The sequence below is a fragment of the Erpetoichthys calabaricus genome, chromosome 8 (assembly GCF_900747795.2).
Source record: "Erpetoichthys calabaricus chromosome 8, fErpCal1.3, whole genome shotgun sequence".
Lineage (NCBI taxonomy): Eukaryota > Metazoa > Chordata > Cladistia > Polypteriformes > Polypteridae > Erpetoichthys > Erpetoichthys calabaricus.
Window position 1 is genome coordinate 139,767,398 of NC_041401.2, and position 24,978 is coordinate 139,792,375.

General features: G+C 35.7%; 1 protein-coding gene across 2 annotated transcripts in view; it reads right to left on the reverse strand.

Annotated features, from left to right (window-relative positions):
* The window catches only part of nme9 (NME/NM23 family member 9), a 61,844-nt gene extending 39,843 nt beyond the window's left edge, over positions 1–22,001 (reverse strand). The window contains exons 1-10 of one of the 2 annotated variants that reach the window (XM_028807541.2): positions 21,910–22,001; positions 21,628–21,670; positions 20,330–20,387; positions 19,518–19,621; positions 19,095–19,166; positions 16,287–16,403; positions 14,695–14,863; positions 4,392–4,474; positions 3,295–3,387; positions 2,040–2,194 (exon numbers count right to left, since the gene is read on the reverse strand). In XM_028807541.2, coding sequence (XP_028663374.1) covers positions 2,040–2,194; positions 3,295–3,387; positions 4,392–4,474; positions 14,695–14,863; positions 16,287–16,403; positions 19,095–19,166; positions 19,518–19,621; positions 20,330–20,387; positions 21,628–21,660 — 884 coding nt within the window. In that variant the 5' untranslated portion in view covers positions 21,661–21,670; positions 21,910–22,001. The remainder of the gene's footprint in view (positions 1–2,039; positions 2,195–3,294; positions 3,388–4,391; positions 4,475–14,694; positions 14,864–16,286; positions 16,404–19,094; positions 19,167–19,517; positions 19,622–20,329; positions 20,388–21,627; positions 21,671–21,909) is intronic. The other variant, XM_051931377.1, reaches the window with a different exon arrangement.
* Between the last annotated feature and the right edge of the window lie 2,977 nt (positions 22,002–24,978).

Genomic DNA, 24,978 nt, shown 5'->3' on the forward strand with positions numbered 1-24,978 from the left:
AAGTCAACAGAAAACAACATGCTGCTAGAATTATGAGTTAGAAGAAACACTCCTCACATTTCACCTCAGCTGTCTCAGTTACTTTGGTTTGGATTACCTACAGAATATAAATCTGGTATTGGAGTACTTTTTGTACTGCACAGTTCTGTGTATTAAATAAGACTTTCCAGCACTGATCACCTTGATGTCTCAGTGCTCAACACACAACTTCTGGTTAATATTCCGTTGAGTTTTTGTCTCCTGTTCTTGGATGCGCTTTTACTAGCTCATTTAAATAATGGCCAGAGACATATTTTCTCCCATGATTTCTAGAATTGATTTTGCTCCATTAATCTTTTGAAAACCACTTTGCCATCTTACTCTGTTATCATTTTATGGTATTTTTTGGATTTGTTGCATACTAGAGAACAAATAACATAATAAGAAAAGATATCTAATATTTGTTTAATCTTTAATTGGCACTGATTTACTTGGACTGGCATCCAGTCCAGGGTTTGTCTGTGCATGTAGCTGGTGACTCCAGAATGAGTTCTGGTGGACCACAGCTCTAAAACTGAATATAATGAGTTCTGCAGATAGATTATGGAACTCTTTTTTGAATTAATTACATTATAATATAAAACCACTGCAAAAACTAAAGAAAAAAGTGTACACTTACTCCAGTACTCAGTTTTCAAGCATGCTTAATTTAATGTGCTCTACAAACTAAATATTAAGGATACTTATTTACAAATCTTTCAATTCACAGCATTCAATTTGCCCGCATTGAAGTAAAACAGGACAGTGAGGAGGGCCCTGCCTGGCTCCCTACTCTTGACGTCATGCTTCCCCCTCCCCTTGGCCTGCAGCCTCTGCCTCGGATTAGAGCGAATTATCTCTTCTGCAATGAACTATGATTCTTCTGCACAATGAGAGAAGTCGCACAATCAACCACAATGTTCAAGCAAATTCTAGAAAAAAACCTAGTCTAAAACCGTTAAGTAGTTCTATTGTTCGCTAGCTAAGCGGATGTAAGATACACCCCGAGGCTGGCGAGTGAGTGAGGAAGAGACAACCCCCTACCCCTCAGCCTGCTGCATCTCTCTCAGATTCGCGCAAATAAATCCGTACCGCAAGTGAACTATGAAAGCACGATGAGAGAAGTCTCAAAATCATCCGGAATGTTCAAGCAAATTATAAAAGAAAAAACAATCTAAATCAGTAGTTCTCTCATGAAAAGCGGACAGACATACAGACAGAGAGATAGACATTGGATTTTATATTTTCAGATATTATGAAGGATTGGCTCCACTAGAGTAGCAAACTTTTTTAAGATGAAAAATCCTGCATTTGATAGAACTAAAAAGGTACAAATGGAGAAGCAAATAAAATTTAACAAGAGTGAGTGAGTGTAAAGATGCACCTTAGAACACAACTATTTCTTGAAGGAAAAAAAAGTACAATGTATTATCAGAATCAGAATAAGAAAAACGTTATATTAATCCTGAAGGAAATTACTTATGTTACAACTGTACAAATAGACAAAGGTACAAGTAACATGAAGAGCAACTATAAAAAAGCATGTAAAATAAAATAGAATATAAAAAAATAAACTACAATAAGTTCTTTTTCACTATGCCCTACAGACAAGCAGTGAATTAAATATACGAAATACTCTATATCTGAGTCTCATAAAAAATCCCTAGTTTACTAAACAGTAATAGACACTGAGTTGGAAGTATTTCATGTAACAATATCACACACACAAGTGAAATATTGCACTCCCTGAGAATAAAAACTATTCACATGAGAAGAAACAAACAAATTATTGCATATCTAAATAGTTGAAAAATGTTCTATGATAAAGCATTAAGTACAATCACTCTACTTTGGCATTTTTATTATTTCGTTTTAATATACACCGCAAATGTTTTAAATTCATTCATTATTATCGTATATTGATAATCGATTAAATGGAGAGTCCTAACCATCAGTGTACTTTTGTCTTCACAGTGAATGATGCATTTTTACAAAAATGAACTATTCAGATTTGAACTGACCTTTCAGGTTTCTCTCTTTTAGCAACATCAATGTCTTTAGGACCGATGAACTCGCGCCATGCTGGTATTACATCATCAGAGCTCTCAGGTTGTGAGATAATCAAAATGTAGGATGGCCCGCTTGACATGAACTGCACCAGCTCCTCAAAATATGGCTGGATGTTTAAAGAAAAGAAAGTCAAACAATTTAAGGTGACCAACATATCACTATGGACTGTTTGGGACAGTTCTTGATGATTCAGCCAAATGGTATCTCTAATTTGCATATTAAGCTTTTTTTACTCTATAGTAAAGTAAGGGGACTACATCTTTACAAATTATCTATTGATTTAGCAAGTCACATATATATGATTATATTTAATGAGGAATAATTCTGTATTAAATACTGTTCCCATCTAATAACTAACACAGATTTTCAAACTTTTAAAGTGATAATTGATTATTTACACATCAGAATGTAATGGGCCTTTAATGACCTCTTGTGCACAGCCATCAGCAGTGTGTCGGTCTGCGGAGAGAATGCTGACCTTGTTGAAAGGTTCAGTACTTTCCTCGGCAATTACATTAATTTTTCTGGTGACTCTTCCTATGAAGTCAGTAGACAGATTAGGAGAGCATGGGGGGTCATGAGGTCGCTGGAAAGGGGTGTGTGGCGCTCCAGATATTTGCAAAAGGACAAGGGTCCAAGTCTTTAGAGTCCTAGTGCTGCCTGTTTAAGTATAATGTTGCAAGAAATGGATGCTGCCCAGTGACCTGAGATGAAGACTGGACTCCTTTGGTACTGTGTCTCTTTGAAGAATCCTTGGGTACCGCTGGTTTGACTCTATGTCAAATAAGCAGTTGCTCATGGAGTCCTGAATGAGGCAAATTACCTGCTTTGTAAAGGAGCGTCAGTTATGGCACTACAGCCATGTGGCACGATTCCTCAAGGGTAATCCAGCTCGCAGGATCCTCATTGTTGAGGACCCGAGTGGCTGGACCAAGCCTAGGGGACGCTCATGTAACACCTGGCTGCGGCAGATAGATGTTCATTTCCGGAGGGTGGAACAGGACCCCGTGTCTGCCTGGGGGGTTGCCAACCAGGATCCAGAGCAGTTTCATTGTGTGGTGGGTTTGGCCACAAGCTGTACCAGTGCATGCTCCCCAAAATGACCTGACCTGACCTGAGAATGCGGCAGCAGCTGTGTGGAGTTTGCATATTCCTCCTGTGCCCAGAACAGATTTTCCCACATTAAATTACACTCGTGATGCTTACCTCTGCTGACTTGTGCTGGTAAAAATCTAGAGCTTCATCTTCAGTAAGAGTTCTTTCTTCATGGGCAAGAATCTCAAATCCAGCTTCTTGGATCTTTGATCAAAAAAACAATAATTACATAATTTAATAAAAATTCTGAGATCTTGGGAGGGATTGAGAACAAGTACCCTGTACAGTTAAATGTCATATGCTCTGCAGTAAGAATGGAATGAATTGTGGATAGAAAGTCTTCTGTTGCTTATTATTGCTGCACTTTACTTTTTTGCTAGCCAGCTATGTTTATTTAGATACACAAATAAGTCCATTAAGTGTGGCAGGAAGTGGAAGCTCCAGGAAGCAGAAGCACATGGACACTTCAGGAGGTTGTTTGGATAGTCTGACAAGGTTGGCTGGGACTTAGTAATTACAGCACCAATAAAAAACAGTAGGGAAACTGTGAAAGAGAAAAGAGGGCTCATGGGACTGAGGGTCAGAGAAGCAGCAGAAGAAGATTGCTATGTGAAAGTAGATTCATGGGACCAGGCAATTGAACAACCATCACAGGACTGAACTTTATTTCTTTCCAGTGCTGGTGGCTGACAATATTTCTGGGTCACACAGGGTGTACCACAACTCAGCAGCCCCCGTGCTTCCACTTTGGCATTTACAGCACAATCTCTCCTTCAAGTATGATCCCTCCTGTTTGGTGATCACCTTTGAGAGCAAGCCCTACCTTGTGCTATGCTAGTGGTGCGCCTGTCCATTGCAGCCATTTGCCAGCTAGGTATCCGTCAGAACAATAAACATTGTATCCTTACAGTTACTATTGCCAGCATAATCTCGAATTTTCTAAATAAGCAAATATGGAAATAGGAAGATATAATAAATAATATGCTAAAAGATATTTAAAATAAACTAAATATATGAAGGAAGTGCATTTTTAATTATTTTTCCCCAACATAAAAGAAGATTTGTACAGTTTGTTTGGAAAGACTTCCTTGTTGCACTCTTTTTCTATAATAATATTTTTATTTTTATAATCTTAATGTCAAGATATGTTAACATAAAACTTCATAAATAATTTTCTTTAAAATGTCCTAAACAACTTGCATACATACCTTCATTATTATTTCATTTACTTTTCCATGTGCAACAACATCTGGTTTTATTATTGCCAAAGTGAATGATTTACCTGCAGGAACTGTGGTAAAAGAAAATAAATTAACAACACTATACATAGCCTTTATAAATATAAGCTTGAACATATAAACCTTTATTTTGTTTAATTGCAGAGACAAGAAATGCCTCAAAGTACAACATATATTTAAGAACACATATGGCTTAAAAACCCCTCCATACCAATTAAAAGAAATCTCGTTAAAAAACTGTAGGATGACTAAAAGAATCTTAGACAAATAATTTAGATAAGAAATGAAATACCTTGACTATTAAATTAAATTAAATATTAAATATAAACTATTTAAATTAAATACTGTATCTAGACCAAGGCTAACTAAATTCTTATTTTACAAAGAAATGTAACAGAAACAAGCAACAACAAAAAAAATTAACAGAAATTTTTGTATTACTAGCAGTTATTTTGACATGTTCCAAATGATCATTTTTCGTTTATTTTCACACTGGCAAAGTGTTAATTTCCTTAAAAATACTTGGGTAATGATCTAAAGATATTCTCACAATGCAATAAAATAGATAAATTAGATGTTAGAAATCAGTTTTTGACCTGTCCGTTATCTTTAATGTTAATAGTTATTTAAACATTATGCTCACTAGATGTTTTGAAGATTATACAGCGTCTTAGTAGGATACACTTGAAGATTATACAGCGTCTTAGTAGGATACACTTGACTTCGTTTTGATGTTTTGTTTTTATGGTCCTGATGTGTAAACCTTCATTTGGTAACACTTATTATTTAGTGAAACATTTAATAATAGTAATAGTTAAATTGTCTAATGACACTTTTAAATTATTTGTATTTGGTACAAGGTAATAAATACATTCATCCATATTAATAGCATCAGTTAATAAAATAAAGAAAAGAAAAGAAACCATTAAGTTCAAGAACCAGTAGTGCAGGCAATCCCTCAAGCTGATTTTAACCTGATTTGAAAACTTAAAATCAAACTGGATATTAAATTTTTCAGGATTAAAAACTACAGTGAACTATATGATCATGCAATTAACTCCAAGAATATTATACCAATAATGAATTTGGAACATCTGTGTGAATTCTTTGCCTAAACCACAACTCATTAGACTAAAATAATGAATTTTCTTATTTTTAAAGTGAGACCCAGTAAATGTTATTCCTACAAAATCTATAGGGATTGAGTTGATTCCAGTTAATTCTTGCCTTCATGGTTCATTTGACTCTAAAACAAAAGCTTCTTCAGTAGTTCCAAAGCTCTTTTGTCAATCACATATAAATGAAAAAGTTGTTACAGATTGTGATTAAATTTCATGTATAGTGATTAGTGGTGAAGATGTAGTCTCAATGATATCTTGCTTATTTTACCTATGGATTGTTTTCGCTGAGCGTGACTGATACTTCCAGAGTAAGGAAATGGATAAAACAAAGAGTACAGACAACAGTCAACCTCACCCTGCCTCTCTCAGGTATAGTTATCATTATCCTCAACTCAGAAAAGTGCTTGCTTCACTGACAAACAGCTACTCATCCTCTCTGCATGAAATCTTTTCTCATACAAAGGTCCTTGCCATCCTCTGTATGTATATCTCAATTGATGGGTGCAATCTAATACAACGGTGCAAAAAGACATTTACCCCCACTTGATTTTCCTAATATAGCATCTCACAGTGAATTTATTTAGATTTTTAATAAACAGGAACAGTCAACAGAGAATATAATGCACAAAAAGACATTTGTTCAATGTGCAATATAATTAAAAAGTATGATGTCATTGCATATCTTTAAAAATCAAACCAGGTGAAGGAATCATTTCAGTTATTGGTATGAATATTTTAGTTAAAAAGCAGACTTGACATTTACAAATTCATGATTTTGGACTGGCCTAGATATCAAATTTAAATCTGAAGCCAACTGACAATGTTGTGGCAAGACCTGATATGAGCAGCTGATTCTTCAAAATCCAAACTTCCTCCATCAGGCTACAATTACTGTCTATCAGACATGTCTGATGTCAGTTGCAGCTGCTGAAGATGGACCATTCTGTAGCTACAGAGTCTACAGAACTTTCTTTTTATAAACAAAAGTCAAATCTGTGCCTTAATAGCTCATTCAGGGTCCTTTTTACCACTCTTCTTTTAACTTCACCTGTTTGTTGTCTGGTACAAATCTTGTAATCAATATTTAACCCACTTCCTATTGTCCAAATGACTTGCACACTTACTCACTTCCGATGACAATACATGAATCAATTATCAGTTTCACTAATTGATCAATTAATCTATGTTAATTAAGAAATGAAATTTTCATATAAAGAATAGTTAAAGATTTCACCAATAGATGTCGCTAGTAGTGGATAGAAATATTAAAGGAAGTGTTAAAATATTGATTACAAAATTATACTAAAACAAACCCAAGACTAAAAAGATTGAAATTAATATATATAAAAAAAATACTTTTTAAAAAACACGCTTATATTAAGTTAAAAAGGGTACTAAAAAGCAAAAAATAAGTCTCTCATACATCACTCGTTAAATAAAAGCGTGGGCGCTTTTCATCAATCAATAAAAGCTTAGCAAAAGCGCCCACGCTTTTATTTTACGAGTGACGTATGAGAGACTTATTTTTTACTTTTTAGTACAGTTTTTAACTTAATATAAGTGTGGTTTTTAAAAAGTATTTATAATATATATATATATATATATATATATATATATATATATATATATATATATATATATATTATTAACCAACATGCTGCAAGGTTTGAATACCTGACAAATTTCATTATGAAAAATATTTAGTACTACAGAAAAATTGGTATAAATCATTTTTCATGGTTCTGTTTATGAGGATGGACAAAGTTTTTCTTTTCTGGTATGTATTTAAAATTAAGCACTATGTACATAAAATAAAACACTGCTTAGAAAACAAAGGCCAGAAAGTTGCAAGCATCTTTGAGTGGAGCTGTTCATTTTATGTACACTTGACACATTTATTAACTTTTCAAGTTTCCACAGTAAAATATATAAAAACATATTTAAACCTTTTCAATCTAATTTGGTGTTTGGGGTTACATATCTACAGGATGCCAGGTTCATCACGGGACCTGCTCACACACAACTACACTCATACAGGGCCAATTTCAACTCATCAGTTAATCAGTGTTTAGATGCATCATTGGATTTCTCCACAGTATACGAGATTTGCCACCTTCAAACATGCTTTAAAAATCGCAGAGAGTCTATGATTTCAATATTTTCTGTACTGTGTTACGTGCCAATGAAACCTGAATATTCGTTTACAATACCAGTCTCTGTAAGTCTAGTTTATTAAAATTAGTTTAAGGAGCTCATCTGCATATAATTCAGCAGTTGTCAGTTAAATGTGAAGGCTTTATAAAACGAGTTCTATTACTAGTGGTAAACCAACCACTGTTCATGTGAGCTGGAAAGCTGCAAAATACTTTACATTATCTTTACATAAAATACTGACATATTATGTGTGGGTATAAGACAATGCTTATCTCAAAGACAGTAATAAACATTTATATATTAGCCAAGTTATAATATATGTAAGATATAGCTGAATCTTTTTTTGAAATGGTGCCATTAACTCTGCTGGAGAACTGAGTTCTAACTTTATCAGAACACATTAGATCAATTTCATGTGATCTTCAAATGCATGTTCTACATCTAAACCTGCATGCACATTTCTAGATAATCTTCCATTCATTTTTTAAATAGCATGTCAAAAATATACAGTAGATATGCAGCTATACATTTCATATATACACAGAAAATCGGTACAAGTGTCAGTAAAGTAGCAACAGCAGAACAAATTTCCCTTCCCAGATGCACAATATAAGGTAAAAAAGCAATCTTTATAAATGATTTAAGAATTAAGAAATTGACTATCTTTCACAATTTTACACAAGATGCTGTCATGTTATTTATAAAATGACAAATTATCCACAATGTTTTTTAAATTTGAAAAACTGAGACTAAGTACAGTTCCCTGCCTCTTTTCCACAGGAACAGGTGGCAAATAAACCAACAACTGTACAGTATGTCCAGAGTCCAATAGGCCAATGCACTTAACATAAATACTGTATAGTAAATAGAGTGACAAAGGCAAGAACATGGTTTTGTACTCACATTAACGGTCACCAGTAAACAAAATCATTTATAAAGTTCCTGACCCAAGACATAAAGTTGCTATTATTAAGGTCTCTGGCGTCAACACATCTACTGCAAACATGCTGATAACACACTTACCTACTGTGGCTTTGCTGGAATGACTGCTTACAGAGAGGGTAGTCTTAGGCTAAGGTTGCTGAAAGGTCGTTCTTGGAGTGTAACTCTGCACTGCACTGTTACAATGGTATTGGTGATTAATCTGCACTTTTTATTTTTTAAAGGGGAGGAGGAAACTGAACTCAGTTGGGGTTTATCAATTGAGATTACTGCTATTACACATACATGCATGTATAAATGTGTTCAACAGTCACTGGCAGGATAAACCTTAATTTTAGATTGTTCTTACAAATACAGAGTTTCAGACTTTTGTGTTACTAGAATTCAAAGGATAAAACAAACATTTTAGGGGCAAAATTCTTTTCTCCATGTGGATGAATATGCTCTATGATGAACTGCTGTGATCTGTGCTTTGATCCTTCCAGAATTCAAATCTTGGGTTAAGAAAATTAACATACATTAAATATAACTTTTGTATTTACAAATTTCCCTTTATTTGAGTCGAAAAGAGTAAAATGGTTATGTTAAAGAAATTGTATTAGAGCAGTTTATAGTTTAAGTTGCAGATATAAAAATATAATGATGCAGTCTTTAATTCAGAAAAGTACAGCGTTTCACATTTTGAAAGTATCAATGAATATAAATACACTGACACTTTGAGACCAATAATGAAAGAGATAATGTTAGCAGTTTTAAATTAAAAAGCAATTTGAAAAAGGTTAATTAAAAACAAATTATTTTTTTTAAAAAGTAGGTACATACAACAAAAGATGGATAGGTGACTAAAGAAAGTCAACCATCATTTCAAAAATATTTTAATGACTACTCTTATCTATGGAATTATTTAAAATATTTAATCTGAATAATTCTGCAAAGATTTTTTGTTTGGTAGAACTTTTTAAATATAAAATCATTAAAGTTTGAAGAATACTTAGAGATTTTTAAAATTACATATTCACTTTTCAAATGATTATCTGATTTAAAAAGAGTATCATCTTAAATTATTACAAATGCAATGAAAATGTTGGTAAACATTACCTCTTTTTTATTATTATTTATACCTATTCAGCTAGAAACTGTATTGGAACGTAATGATAAAAACAATCACATGCATTTTTATTTATGTGATATTCTAACATTTTAAATATTGCTACAATACTACCAAAGTTTATAATAACAACCAACTATTGCCTATTATGGAAAGTTAACATTTACACTTATATGTAAAGATTTTTTTCAGCTTGTGGCATTAGAGGTCAGCAAGACAGGCGATTATCAGGATTATTGAAAAGCTTTCCGAGGAGCAGTCTTAATGTTGGGTTATTACAGTGAAAATAGCATAGCACGAGTTTCTGCCCACTAGCGAGGACTACTAATGAGTTCCTATTGTTCATTTACACTTGCATGTACATCTCGCATTACTCTCACTTCACTGAGACAGCCCACAAAGGAAATAGAGAAAGAAAAGGTCACCAACACAGGAGGTATTGTAGTGCGGAAGGGACACCCAAGCAGACCCACCACTCCCTGCACACTATTCTGACTCCTTCATAATCTCTTCTGTTGGCTCAGATGGCTCTAAATGAGAAAACAAAAAAAACGATGTGCACCAAAACTAATTGAGATAAAGAGGAGAAAAAAGGTCGACTATATTTAAAAAAACAGGCATATGAGGGTTGAAACAAGTCATTTTTCTAAGACACGAAAAATTGGATCTTTTCATTTCTATCTATTCATAATTACAATACAAAATATATTATCTATATTTGAATTAACAAATAAGGCATAATAAATATGTATGCTCAATCTTTCTTATTAGTAAAATTCACTACTTCTATATTTCCTTGTGCCGAGTAGTCATTATAGAAGAATATCACCTGTAAGACAAGACCTATGCTCAAAAAGGGAACTTATTTATGTAATCTATATCAATGAATGACCTTTACACAATATGGGATTTGTTTCCTTCTTTTTGGAGTTTCTTATACTTGCTTGCAGTCATCTCCTTTACATCTTGCCAGTTTTACACATTGTTTAAAAATAATATGATTTACCCATTTTATGAGTGTAGACAGTACACACATTTTAGGTGTCAGACATTAATAAAAACACAAAAAATACAATATCATTATTGACAATGAGACACCCAAAATCTCCTTTCTTAACATTACAAAACATTTGTAATTCTATTCTACATAAACACTCCATATTCTGAGTGGTACATGTTTACTACATAAAAGATTTTTCTTAGCTTGTCTAGTTCTGTCTGTGATTGAATTATGAAATATTTCTAAACTCTTCTAAATGGATGATTTAATATTGATGGGTGTATAAAGACAATAAGATGATCGTAATTTACTGAATGTGCCATTAGGAAAGCCACCAGCGACAGTTAGTGATAAAACTCTAATGACAGTTTGCTCAAGTATTGTAAAAAATTCACAGTTAGACTGGAAATGCTGGTAACACTTTGGACTAAGTACTGTAAAAAACATCTATTACACATTTAGTCTTGTGTATCAAGACTTTAACAAAAGCTTATTTGGGTCTTTACTCATCTTAGCGATGTGACCTACTAATAAAATGTCACTTTGGGGTGGTCTGAGGTGGCCTAACCAAGACACATTTCTCTTGATATTCCATATTTAGTATAACACCTGTGAATCCTCCATACTAACAAGTCATTTTACGATCATATCAAAATGCCACACTGCATGATGAATATGATGAATAATTGAACTACCAATATTTTGTAAGTGTTATGAAGACCCAAAGAAGTCTTTGTTAAGGTCTTATTACAATAAATGAGTATTAGATGCCTTTTTGCGGTACCTAATCTAAATGATAAGTGAACGTGAAAGGCTTTTTTTCAAAAGGAACACAGAGTATAATAGCCTGCACCTGAAAAGAACTGAAAACAGCATTTAGATTTTAAGACTAACACTTTAAAATTTACCTACCTACCCTTAACTAGTAATACAAGAGAGGATTTCTCTTAAAAAAAGTTCTAATTTACACAGGGAAAAATACTGAAACAAGAAACACTTAAATGCCAACTGAAGGTAATCAATACTCATCATATGGGGTACTGTATTAATGTTCCTCTCACCTCTGGGGGGGAAAAATAGTTTTTAAAACAGACCTAAGACTCCTGCCTAATTTATGTGACCTGAACCATGCCTCTTGCCTCTGTTTTGGTGTCTCTAAAATAGAATAATTGTCTTCTAGGTAGAGAAGCATTAAATAAAATTAACTTTACTATCAAAGAGGACACTGTAATTACAATAAAAAGTAACACAGATTTATAAAAATCAGAATAGACACTAATCTTAAAGTAATATTGTGTTTATAAGAAGAAGTCACTCTCATTAGATATCTTCAGATGTTTTGGTTTTGAATCAAATTAAATAACTGTAGATTTCAAATAAATTTCATGCCATTTTAGGGCCAGTTTATACATCACGCTCAGAACGAGCATGTCCTCAGAAATTAACATGATGAATCGTGCACGAGTTGCAGTACCGGCAAAAAATGGGGGGTGCTGTGTGCTCAAGTTAATAATAATAATACTTTTTATTTATATAGCACCTTTCCCATGCTCAAGGCACTTACAGAATATAAGAAAGAATGGCAGGGTATACAGTATATAGTGTTGTACAAACCAGATAAATAAATAAAGAAGATTACAACAGTGAATTCAGAGAAAAAGCCTAACAGACAACATAATTGATGGTCTAGCACACACACATACAGGTTACACAAGCATCTTGACAGAGAGGTAAACTGAGAGAAGAGTAATAAAGTCAAGTAGAGCTATAAGCCTTCCTGAACAGATGAGTTTTGAGTTGTTTTTTAAATGAATTCATGGAGTCAGCTGATCTGATTAATTTTGGTAGGTCATTCCAGAGTCTGGGCGCTATACAGCTGAATGCCCTGTCACCCATGGAGTGTAGATTAGTGCGTGTAAGTTGGAATGTTATGTCAGAGTCTCTGTTTTCTGTCAACATGTGACAGCAAGCCATTTTGCAGACCCTACAGGATCAATATGCATGCTTCGAAGTTTGAAGAATGGTTTGATGTGATGAAGCAAATCATCAGATTTATTAAATTCTGACATTGTGGTGCATTTCTTCATCTATTTCTTGCATAGGTTATACAAGCATCGCACAAAATTCGACTTTAACAGTTTATTTTGTCATTAAAGTGATACGTTGTAAACGTCATCTTAAAACTGACCCACTGTTAATCACTATGTGCTTCTGGGACTTCCTCCTGCGCTGACAGCAGCGGCAGGCAATGATTGCCACACAGAACACATTAAATATATGATATTCCAGCTCTCTGCACATTTAGAATCCTTATATTTATACTTGATATCACTTTCATGATGAAATATGTTAACGTATGTATGTAACATTTTACAGATAAATCATTAACTTCATTTAAATAATGAATACTGCTAATAATTACACAAGTGGGCCTGCACTATGGCGGAGTGGTAGTGCTGCTGCCTCACAGACAATCATGTCCCTGGTGTTCCCTATCTAGAGTTTGCATGTTTTCCTGGTGGGTTTCCACAGTGCTCTCCGGTTTCCTTCCAAGGACATGCAGGTTTGGGAATTTAGTGACGCTAAAATGATTCTAGTATATGCGTGTGCTTGTATTCACCTTGTAATGAGCTGATGCCCTGTCCAGGGATTGTTTCTGTCTAACGCCTGATGCCAGATGGAATGGGTGGGTCCCTGGATTGATAGATGTAATCATTAAACATCCATCCTTTTTAGAGATATTGTGGCAAGGTGTCCTGAATTTAATGGATGGTTCGGGCAATTCACAATACAGCGAAGCCAAACGTTGTTTTCTCACCGTGATGATATCTCACACTGGTGAAATCTTCCAGATCTACATAAAGTACTTGCACATGTATAAACTCTACGCTGCCTGCATAGCAGTAGCATCCCCAGGCGCATGCATTATGTTGTGTGAAGTATAAACCGGCCCTTAAGGTATCTAAAAAAGTACTTGAGAAATCTTGAATTGCACAGTAAGTTATTTTGAGAAAACTGGAAATGTCTTTCAGATATCTCAAAATGGTCTAGTTGTTATTTCAAGATTACTTGGAATTATGCAATGTGTTTTAAAATGCATTTCAGTTATCCTCATATTAATTCCTGTTTGAAATTTAAGATACATTTTTAGATATCGCAGGTTTATTTCTGATACCCTAAAATGAGCGATTCCTCCAATTCAGAAATCTTAAAATATTTTCAACAGTTGACTTAAAGATTTCTGTAATACAAATTATGATACCTTTAGTAAAAACTGAATATTTTAGGATATTTTAATATCATTTTAAGGTATACAATTAATGATATCTGAAATGGGTTAAACACATTTTTATTAAGATCACTATTTTAAGATCTTTTAAATATATTTTGAGATATGTTAAAAATATAGAAAGTCCTATTCAAAAAATGGTACATTGGCTGGGAAGCAATTTGGAGATATCTCAGTTCCACAAAATACATAGTATATCAGTTTAGAGTATCTCAAAGTGTCCTTAAGAGATCATGAAATGCACAGAGGTTTATTTTTACATACCTGAAAATGTATTTGATATATCTCAAAGCATATCATACTGTTGATATGGTCAAATAAAATATATAAATATATTGAGTTATCTTAAAATAAGTTTGTGATATCTGAAAAGCAGAACTGTATTTTTAAGATATTTGACAATAACATCACTTTTGAGGTTAATTTGGCATGTCATAAACATTCAATGTATGGCTCATTCATTATGATTACCAAAAATATTATCAAAATTTTCTGTGTCAGTTGCAGAAGCTATTGTCTAAATAAACTAAATATCAATTAAAAATCATATATTGTCCAAATGGGAAAACCAGGACTAAGCTAGCAACACAATTTTTAAATACTGCATTTTTCCATTTTCAAAAAAGTGAAAAACAGAACATGGTTTGATGTGTCTATACCTATTGCATCTTCATCAGTGGGCTCATTTTCAGCTCCCTCTTCTGTATTCTCTTTCTCCTTCTCCTCCTCCTCCTCCTCTTCCTTCTTCTTTTCCTCCTCCTTCCTCTTCTCTTCCTCCTTCTTCTCCTCTGCTGCCTTTTCTTGTTCTATTAGCCACTCATCTTGTATCTAGAATTTTAAAAACAAAAGAGTAAAAAATCAGTTACAAAGCTGTAAGCTGTAACTTTAAGTCATATTGTGGAGAATATCAGATCCTAAGCATCAGATTCAATTTTAATTAAGACAAAAACCCCATATCATTTATGCCAACATAGATTTGTGCTTAAGTAAATGAGTATCTACAAGTTTGAAAGCTTCAAAAATGTTAAGTCCAGGTTGATTCAGCATTATATTCATTATCACAGTAAAGAAATTATTTAAAAAGATCGCCATCCTCTCTCAGATCGTGAGGCCACATACTGCAGTATCCATAAATACAGTAATGTGCACAAATCCAAAATTATGAAAATTAAAGGCAAAGTACAAAATATTAGCTCATTCCTAGACTATTAAAACATGGGATAAGTAATTTTCAGTCGTTGACTTTGGGTCCTTTTTCTGTCATAAATCATGCTCAGAATATCTTAGAACTTTTCATGTTATTTTATAGGCGAGCCTATTAACTTATTTATACATCTGTTTCAAGAACTTGGTAATTCTATTACAGGATCCTGGGGTATCAGAGTCTATCCTGGGCAGCAACAGTAGCAATGCAGGAGGCAATCCTGTGCGTGGATGGATTGACATCCTGGTGGGGATGGACAATGCTTTGTTACCCAGCCAGAAGGCTCTGATAATGAATGATCTAAGAAAATTGATGGTTGTTGTTTCATCTCCTGATAGGAATTATGATATATTGGAAGGACAGTAGGAGACTGCCTTCTGGGTCCTTAAATTTCACCAGTATGCTAGATGGTAGCATCCATCTGGTGTAGTTTTTATTTGGACACCTTTGGGGCTACATGGGGTGCTTCCAGAAGGTGGTGCTTAGAGGAGACTCCCTTGTCAGATGGAAGTTCTGCCTGACCAAAAAAGTGCTTCCTGGTGGCCATGTTGTTGCATTGAAAGTACTTCCAGGTCCAGGTTGAAAAGGAACTCCTCCACCAGTTCCAAGTGAGTTGGAGTAGGAAGAAAGAGGAGGACAGAGCTCAACTAGGAGGATTAGAGGAGGAGGAAGAAAATGAAAGAGGAGTGCCTGGATAAAAATGTGTTCACAGCTGTATTAAAGGTATTGTGCCCTCATAAATTGTCTTTTGGACCAGAAACTTGAATTGTAGTTAGTTGTGTCTGGGATTTGAGATGAGAGATAACCCCTACATCTCAAAATTATATATTTTTTTCTTATTTAAAAATTATTATGTGATTGAATGGTTCTTCCTTTGATTTTCATAAAACAATTATCAATTCAGAATTTCATTAAAATTACAAACAAGATGAAAATTTTCCTGTTCTGTAAACACTCACTGTAACAAATGGATCATTATTGTTTAAGAATTATTTTTGCAATATTCAAAATTTTAATTTTAAATTTAAGAGTTATTGTATAGCTTACCACTTTGCGCTCAGCCTTATTGTCCAACACTTTTTTCTCTATTTCTAGCTGCTCGATAATTGTCTTCCGAAGAAGAGGAGCATTTACTCCTCTCACTACAGCCACCAGCTCTCCTCCCTGTAATCAAAAGCAGCAATGCTGTCTTCTGAAACTGTTTATTAGGACAAGAATTACACTTTCAAAAATGTCACAAAAATGTGATGTGAAAAATGTGAAAAAAAAAAACGTCATACAAATTTAACTCCGCACATAATGAATTCTCACAGTACTGGATCTATATAATGTTGAAATTGTGTTCTATAAGCAGCTGCAGTAATACAAAGAAAAAAACCATCATTAGTGTCAAATTATTTAAATAATCCAAATAAGTGTGTTTAGGTTTACTGAAATTTCCAAGTTGTCTCAGTGTGAAAGGGCATGTGTTTTCCAAATCTACTGTGCATGACTGATATTTGGCAGAAAACCAGACTTGATCTGTTGCTACCAGAATATAGTCCAGCTCTATTACAGCCCGAATTAATGTGTTAAATGGATGGCCAATATTTATATCCATATATGTAAAAAAATTCCTTTACAATATGATTAAAAATAAATTAAGCTGGGGATCTGTAACTTAGTTCCTGGAAGGGAACTGTGTATTAATTAAGGATTTTGTTCCAAACGTTTATATTAAATAGAAGCCATTTTAAATGTTAATTAAACAATCCACATACTTTGATAGATGTTCCTGCTCTATATTGGAAATATAAAAAATTACTAACACTCTTCTGAGACCTTCAGAATAATCATTTTTGAAGTCACCACTTTTGCAGGATTTAATTCAAGTCTGAATGTTTTTAAGTTAGTTTTAGTTTGCTTACTTTATGAGGCTGAGTACTTAATTCCTTTTTTATTTTTTTAAATAAGATGCAATGCAAGGGCAGTTGAAAAATGAAACAGCATTCTCAAGCCTGCTAAATTGATGACAGCCTTTCCCAGCATCATCAAGTACAGGACAGGAACCAACCCCGGACGGGGCACCAGTTGTCAGATATATAACACTTGCTACTTGTCCCTCTTCAATGTTTCCTGTTAATTGATCATAGATAATTTTACAGTTCCCCAGACTGTAGGTAGATAATGCTGTATAAATCAAAACACTGTGTTTATCTCATACAATTTATTAAATTTGCACATGATCACTGTAGCCTTTTGATTTCTTAACATCTGCTTTTGCTCAAACATCATTTGCTTCATTTGCTGAAGAAGCAATTTGATTAAGTAAGTATGCATAAAAGAATAAATACATAAGTTGGCAAAGTAAATGTACTTTTTTTTTCTGCTGACTCTTCTTGTATTTTGTAAACACCTCATCATTTAATTTTCTTCTTTTTGCACTTATTTTCTGAATGAACAAAAATTCTTATTTTGGTCACAGTGCAAAAGTAAACAATTTGTATATTCTTTAGAGCTTTACAGCACCATGTGAGCAGCACTAAATCTTTCATATTTTATCAAGCTGCAAAACACATCCAATGTACACTCATAAAAGTGACCTTCAGACACCTGCACTGATTGTACCTCATCCATATTATCCAACAGGGACTCATGTTTTTCTTCCAAAGGCTTTTTATTTAGGTCTAATTGTAAAAAATATATAATATTATAATTGTGAGAATTGAAATAGTGTTGGAGTGTGGTGAATGGTAGACTGCTGTGGGTGCCAATTCTATAGATGAGAATGTGTACTTTCCTGTTATTTTTTCTCACATATGCTAAGGTTCCTATGACACTTTTAAGCCCTTTAATGTATCTCTCTGAGGACACAATTGGGTCAAATAAACTGACATACAGATCAGATAACAATTTAGATGTTAGTTTTCTTAAGGCATATTGTACAGAATTCAAAAACTCAAGCCTTGCTATAAACTGCCTAAATTTGTGATCTGATATTTTGTTTTGTCTCAGCAGAAGACAATGAAAAAAAAATTAATGAAAGCATCAGAAATTAAATTAGATCAAAAATCCATGCAGGGTCAATATCAGGGAGACAAACCAATCTTTTGACAAGCCAGAAACGTTAAAACAAATATAAAAAATTGTAAGCCAGAATAGAATTCAGAGAACTGGTAAGAGAAGTTTTGTAGAGAATTACACATCATTAAATCAATACAAACTTGAATAAGCAAGAAAGCAATGTGATGACTTTTTATCTAATTGTGTTAGTGGTATCACACATTACCAGGAAATCCTGGGATAATACTGAATTCCTTGAGTTCAAAGACCACAGTTTAGTCACATAGAAGTCTAAAAATTCTCCCTAGAGAAGGCACAAAAAATTCATAAAAAAATATCGATCTTAACAGCTCTTCACTTGTGATGGTGAATTTTATAAGCTTGTCTCAAAACTGTCTCCCAAACTGATGATTACTCGATAATGTTAACCTCTTTTGCAAGGGCCCTGAGATCACCGTGATGGTTGATCCAGCCATGCATGCAAAAGACTTGAAGTAAATGTTACCAGGATAGGGACCAGCCTCTAGAAATCAAGAACTGTGTTAGAAGGTTAGAAAATGGATGGATGGATTTACAGGTGAGGATGACATCACTCCTAAGATAAGAGACAATGAAGGAGAAAGAATGAGTGTCACATCTAAATAAAACAGGGCTTATTGTGTTTAAAAAGGAAAAGCTCAGCTTTGATTACAAAAATCATCTCAAATGGAACTTATTATGCCAGGCTTGATAAATTTCATCTAAAGTGAACATGTTGCAATCCATAGAACCCATTTTAAATTATTAGATAAAACACCAAAGGACAATACTTACAGCTATAAAGAGAAAGGTGGGTATGCAAGGCCCAACATACCTCTCTAGTGCTGGAATACTGTTAGCGTCAGCCTAAATAGGAAAAGGAAATATCAGAGTAGAACACAGTACTAAAGGTGTAAAGAGTTTTATTTTCAATTATTAAAAATATGAAAATATCACCATAATACAGTTCAACAAATTAAAACCATAGGGTCATGTTTTTTTTTTCTTTTTAAGCTATACTTTGTATATTACAGACCTAAAGAGACTCATTCATGCTGCTGACATCTAGACTTTATCATTATTATATAGTAATTAATAAGTATTTTATAACAATGTTTTATGTTTTCTATGTGTTTACTTACATCCATTATTGCCAGTGTTTTTACCTACTAGGAGTGTGTCTTTCTCTTAAGAAGTTAAAGTATTACTTGATCATACCGTAGCAAAATGTAAAAGATCATCTCCTAGGTCATTTTTTATTTTCCGGAAGAAGCCAACAGCAGCTTTACAAGGACCGCACCATTGCTGATACAGATCAATGACTGCAGGGGTAAAAGAATATAGACATAACCGTTTAAAATTAAGATTAACATAATAGCCATGGAAGATACTGTATATATTTCATATAAATGCACCATGATATTAACATTTTACATGTATGCTTATATTAATGTACTCAGAATATTTACCAGTATTTGAAAAAAATAAAGGAAAATCATAGGCAGTAAGATTAAATATAAAGTACTGCTTCTAAAGTGTCTTTTTTAAGATTAATGACATGAAAAAAACTAAAGTAAAATCATAGGTAATAAGTTTGAATAATAAACTACTTCTGCTAAAGGGATTTTTTAAGATTAATGATGATCAATCTTATGAATTTATAAAATATAAAATAATGGAATTCGAGGTAATTTTTTAACAATTATATAACAAATACATTTACAAGTGAAATAACTGTAAGAAAAGATGTTCATTTTTGCATTTATGTAGGTACTAGCTGTGCTACCCATCAAAAATGGGATGAAATCTAAATAATCAAAGTAGACCTCTGAATTAACATTTGCAGTGCAGTGGGTCCGTCCAGTTGCTAGGTCTCTGTTACATACCATTTGGTATGGACTCATAAAAGCAGTGCTAATGTTTGAGGGGCACCGTCTGTTGGACAACAGACACAGCCACCAGATGGACACAAAGAGAGACACACAGACACTTGACCTTTTATTACAGTGGATTGTGTTATAATGGCTTACCATTTACTCCTTTACGAGCAAGCATCTCATCCCATTGCTCTTGATTTGTAAGAGGAACCTAAGAAATAAAAAATCTGTATTAAAAACATTATAGAGTGGAACTCACTCAGTCTAAATGATTAATGGAAATGTTTAAACCAATCTGTTGCTAGGCCATATATAAACTGATACACTGATGACCCATGTTTTACTTTTATTTCATCTAGCTGTTCCCCTGAACTACACAGACAGGATACCTCATACCAACAGGCCTGTGAGAGAACAGCTGACATGACTAGGGACCACATCTCCAGAGAGCTTCCTGTCCACAGTAGTTAACCTTACATTAACCAAACAATCAAACTGTTTGGAAACACCTTGCCATGCAGGAGGGTGCCCAAAGGATAATTGAAAGAAACAAAATGACTGCTAAAGCCAATAATAGTTTGTTTTAATTGCTCCTAACTATCTCTTAACAAAGTCCTTTGTTTTATTTAGTCTCCAAAAGCTTGGATGACAGAAGCTAAATGCCATTATTTTATAGAGGCAGGAAATAATGGCACAACTCGTCACGTGAGCAACAAGAAACACAGCAACTCTAATTAATATGACTACAACCTATATCAATGCAAAAAATAGCACAAAATGGCAATGACAGACTAATGATAAACAATGAGAAAAACAAATGTAAATGGATCAAATCGAAAAAGACTCAATGCCAGACAATGTGCTACATGGTAGGAAGAGACTCTGTTTTTGGCTGATCTATAAGACCAAGAGATAGAAAGATGAAGTACAATAAGAAAGAAACTTTACATCATGACTGAGAGAGTTAATTGATTGTATTAATGAAACACAATATCCAGAAAATGTCAGAATTTATGCTGATCTGCGTGTAGTGTTTAAATATTGCTGTGTTTCTAGGATGGTTGAGTAAACTGTGACAGCATGTTTTTTTATATTTTCATTTAGTTTACTTACATTATACTTGTTGACTAAGGACGTGAAGCACACATTTCTAAAGCACAATAAAAAAAGTGTGAAATATTTGGAATAGATTCAGTGCTGCTAAAAATTCTTTAAATAAGTTAATAAAAGTGATTGATGGATTTGCCCTAGAAAGCTTAACTGACTGCCATGTGCAGTATTTAGGGTTGTAGCTGGAAACTGCATGTTCCAGTTTCATGCCATCCATCCATTTCGGAAACCACTTCAGTTCAACACAGTATCTTTTATTTAAAAATACCTGATACTTCATCTGTAATGAGCAATACGCTTTATAACATCTGGGTAGGTGTGAACTTCAGAGCAGCACATACCTGAAATACCACTTCTTTCTTTTGTCCAGCCATAATGAAAAGCCTGTTAAAAGTAAAACAACAGCATCAGTCCTGTGAAGGGTTGCGTGATGCACAAATTGCATCTTGAAAATGTCCAAGGTAAAGCAAATCTAACGTAGACGCAGTTATTAAAAGGACAAGCAGCCGCAACTAGCTTGAACACGGAAAGAATACTACAAATTTTCACAAAAAGCTACCAGGCTCGAGTGAAAACGAATTACTGGAGCTACCAACATAACAGAAGTCTCAAATGGAACAGACCTTGTCGCTCCAAAACGGTCACTCTCTTGTTCTTTCTTCTCTCTCCTTCTCTCAGTAGTAAAATTCACAGGTGGCTATGTTGAGGCACGTTTCCATGGAAACAAGACCGGCGTTTCTCGTTGCCGAGTAAATGAGTCACGTGTCAAGGACCGTGTTATTAATACTGCGGTTAGCAGCTTATAAAACGCTGAGGGGACAAGCGGGGAGCTGAAGATCCAAAATAATGGTGGCGTTCATTCCCGCATAGTGAAAACCCAAATAATGCTGTACTATTTTATGTTATTGTATCTTTTCGAGCTTAATTGGTAACAACGTTTTCGTAAGCCTTTAATGTTATCGGCCTTTACATTATTCGGTGAATAGTGTAGCTGTGTATTATTTTTCCCAGTACCATGAAGAAAAACGATACTGTGATGCATTTGTGTTAATCTGCAACGCAGTACGATTGCTCTCTTTAAAACAAAGAATTTACTACAGTAATTACTTTGGTTTATTTATCGACTTTTCGCAGTCTTTCATTTTTTCCGGTTTTATGTTTCCAGTTGATTAAATAAGTGGGTGACGCATGGTTTTCGGAAGATTCGGTTTAAAATTCGATTCGGCACCATCACTTAATGAGGATTTTGCCTTTCTTCCTTGATGATTTTTCCTTTAGGTACTCCCGTTTTCTTCCCACGTTCTAAACACTCGCAGTTTAGGTGGGCTGTTGATCCTTTTAAGAGCAAGGGGCTTGCGATCGATTGGCGTCCCGTTCGGGATTGATTCATGCCCTACCTAGATAAACTGTTAGGTAAACGAATGGGCGGGTAGATAAAACGTCCGACTTAAGCAGAAACGTTAAGGCAGCGTGCCTCGTTTTTGAGTAAATGAGTCCCTGTGTCCTGCTGCGGACTTTTTGCGCCCGATGCCACAATTGTACAATTGTATCCGGCTGCAGGTCGCCAGATGTGCTTCCCGATAACCTGAACTGGTTTAAATGATGGATACATGAACGGATGGTGTCGCTATGGGCGCTCGCATGACATTGTATTAAGCTTTGGCGTTTTCAAATAATGTGTGAATGATTTTAACTCCGAAAACTGACATTATTGCTTAAAAAATTAAGAAAACCTACGCAACAGCGAAGCAAAATGGATATAAGTGCTTGTCAAATACGAATAGAAGGAGTTTTGCATTCAAAATGCAAACAGAGCAAATGAGTAACATCCACAAAACACGTGCCAGTCTATCGAAATGCATAAATTGACTGTAGCAGCTGTATGAAAGATCGAGGCTTTATTAACTAGGCATAACCACAAGCCTAAATGTTTATTTCTTTTCATATTTAAGCACGATATTTATTTATCAAAGTTGACCATTTTATTTATGTCTATTCCTTCATCTACAAAAACACAACGGGAAATGTGTAAAAAAAGTATGAAAAGTTAGTATATAGAAAGTGATAAAATGCAGAGCAAGACATGTATTTTTATGGTAATGTGCATCGGGTGCAGTGTGAGTTGGGTGGTGGCCGAAGGCGGGGACCTTGGCGATCCGATCCTCGGCTACAGAAGCTGGCTCTTGGGACGTGGAATGCCACCTCTCTGAAGGGGAAGGAGCCTGAGCTAGTGCGCGAAGTTGAGAGATTCCGGCTAGATATGGTCGGGCTCACCTCGACGCACAGCTTGGACTCTGGAACCAATCTCCTTGAGAGGGGCTGGACTCTCTACCACTCTGGAGTTGCCCCAGGTGAGAGGCGCCGAGCTGGTGTGGGTATACTTATTGCCCCCCGACTTGGAGCCTGTACATTGGGGTTTACCCCGGTGGACGAGAGGGTAGCCTCCCTTTGCCTTCGGGTGGGGGGACGGGTCCTAACTGTTGTTTGTGCGTATGCACCGAACAGCAGTTCGGAGTACCCACCCTTTTTGGAGTCCCTGGAGGGGGTGCTAGAGGGCATACCTTTGGGGGACTCCCTCGTTCTGCTGGGAGACTTCAATGCTCATGTGGGCAATGACAGTGAGACCTGGAAGGGCGTGATTGGGAGGAATGGCCCCCCCGATCTGAACCCGAGCGGCGTTTTGTTATTGGACTTCTGTGCTCGTCACGGATTGTCCATAACGAACACCATGTTCAAGCATAGGGGTGTTCATATGTGCACTTGGCACCAGGACACCCTAGGCCTCAGTTCGATCATCAACTTTGTGGTCGTGTCATCTGACTTGCGGCCTCATGTCTTGGACACTTGGGTGAAGAGAGGGGCGGAGCTGTCAACTGATCACCACCTGGTGGTGAGTTGGCTTCGATGGTGGGGGAGGATGCCGGTCGGGCCTGGTAGGCCCAAACGTGTTGTGAGGGTCTGCTGGGAACGTCTGGCAGAGCCCCCTGTCAGAAGTAGCTTCAACTCCCACCTCCAGCAGAACTTCGACCACATCCCGAGGGAGGTGGGGGACATTGAATCCGAATGGGCCATGTTCCGTGCCTCTATTGTTGAGGCAGCTGACCGGAGCTGTGGCCGTAAGGTGGTCGGTGCCTGTCGTTGCGGCAATCCCCGAACCCGTTGGTGGACACCGGCGGTGAAGGATGCCATCAAGCTGAAGAAGGAGTCCTACCGGTCCCTTTTGTCCTGTGGGACCCTGGAGACAGCTGATAGGTACCGGCAGGCCAAGCGGAATGCGGCTTTGGTGGTTGCTGAGGCAAAAACTCGGGCGTGGGAGGAGTTTGGGGAGGCCATGGAGAACGACTTTCGGACGGCTTCGAGGAGATTCTGGTCCACCATCCGGCGTCTCAGGAAGGGGAAGCAGTGCAGTGTCAATACTGTATATGGTGGGGATGGTGCGCTGCTGACCTCGACTCGGGACGTTGTGGGTCGGTGGGGGGAGTACTTCGAAGACCTCCTCAATCCCATTAACATGCCTTCCAATGAGGAAGCAGAGCCTGGTGACTCAGAGATGGGCTCCCCCATCTCTGGGACTGAGGTCACCGAGGTGGTCAAAAAACTCGTTGGTGGCAGGGCCCCTGGGGTGGATGAGATACGCCCGGAGTTCCTCAAGGCTCTGGATGTTGTAGGACTGTCTTGGTTGACACGCCTCT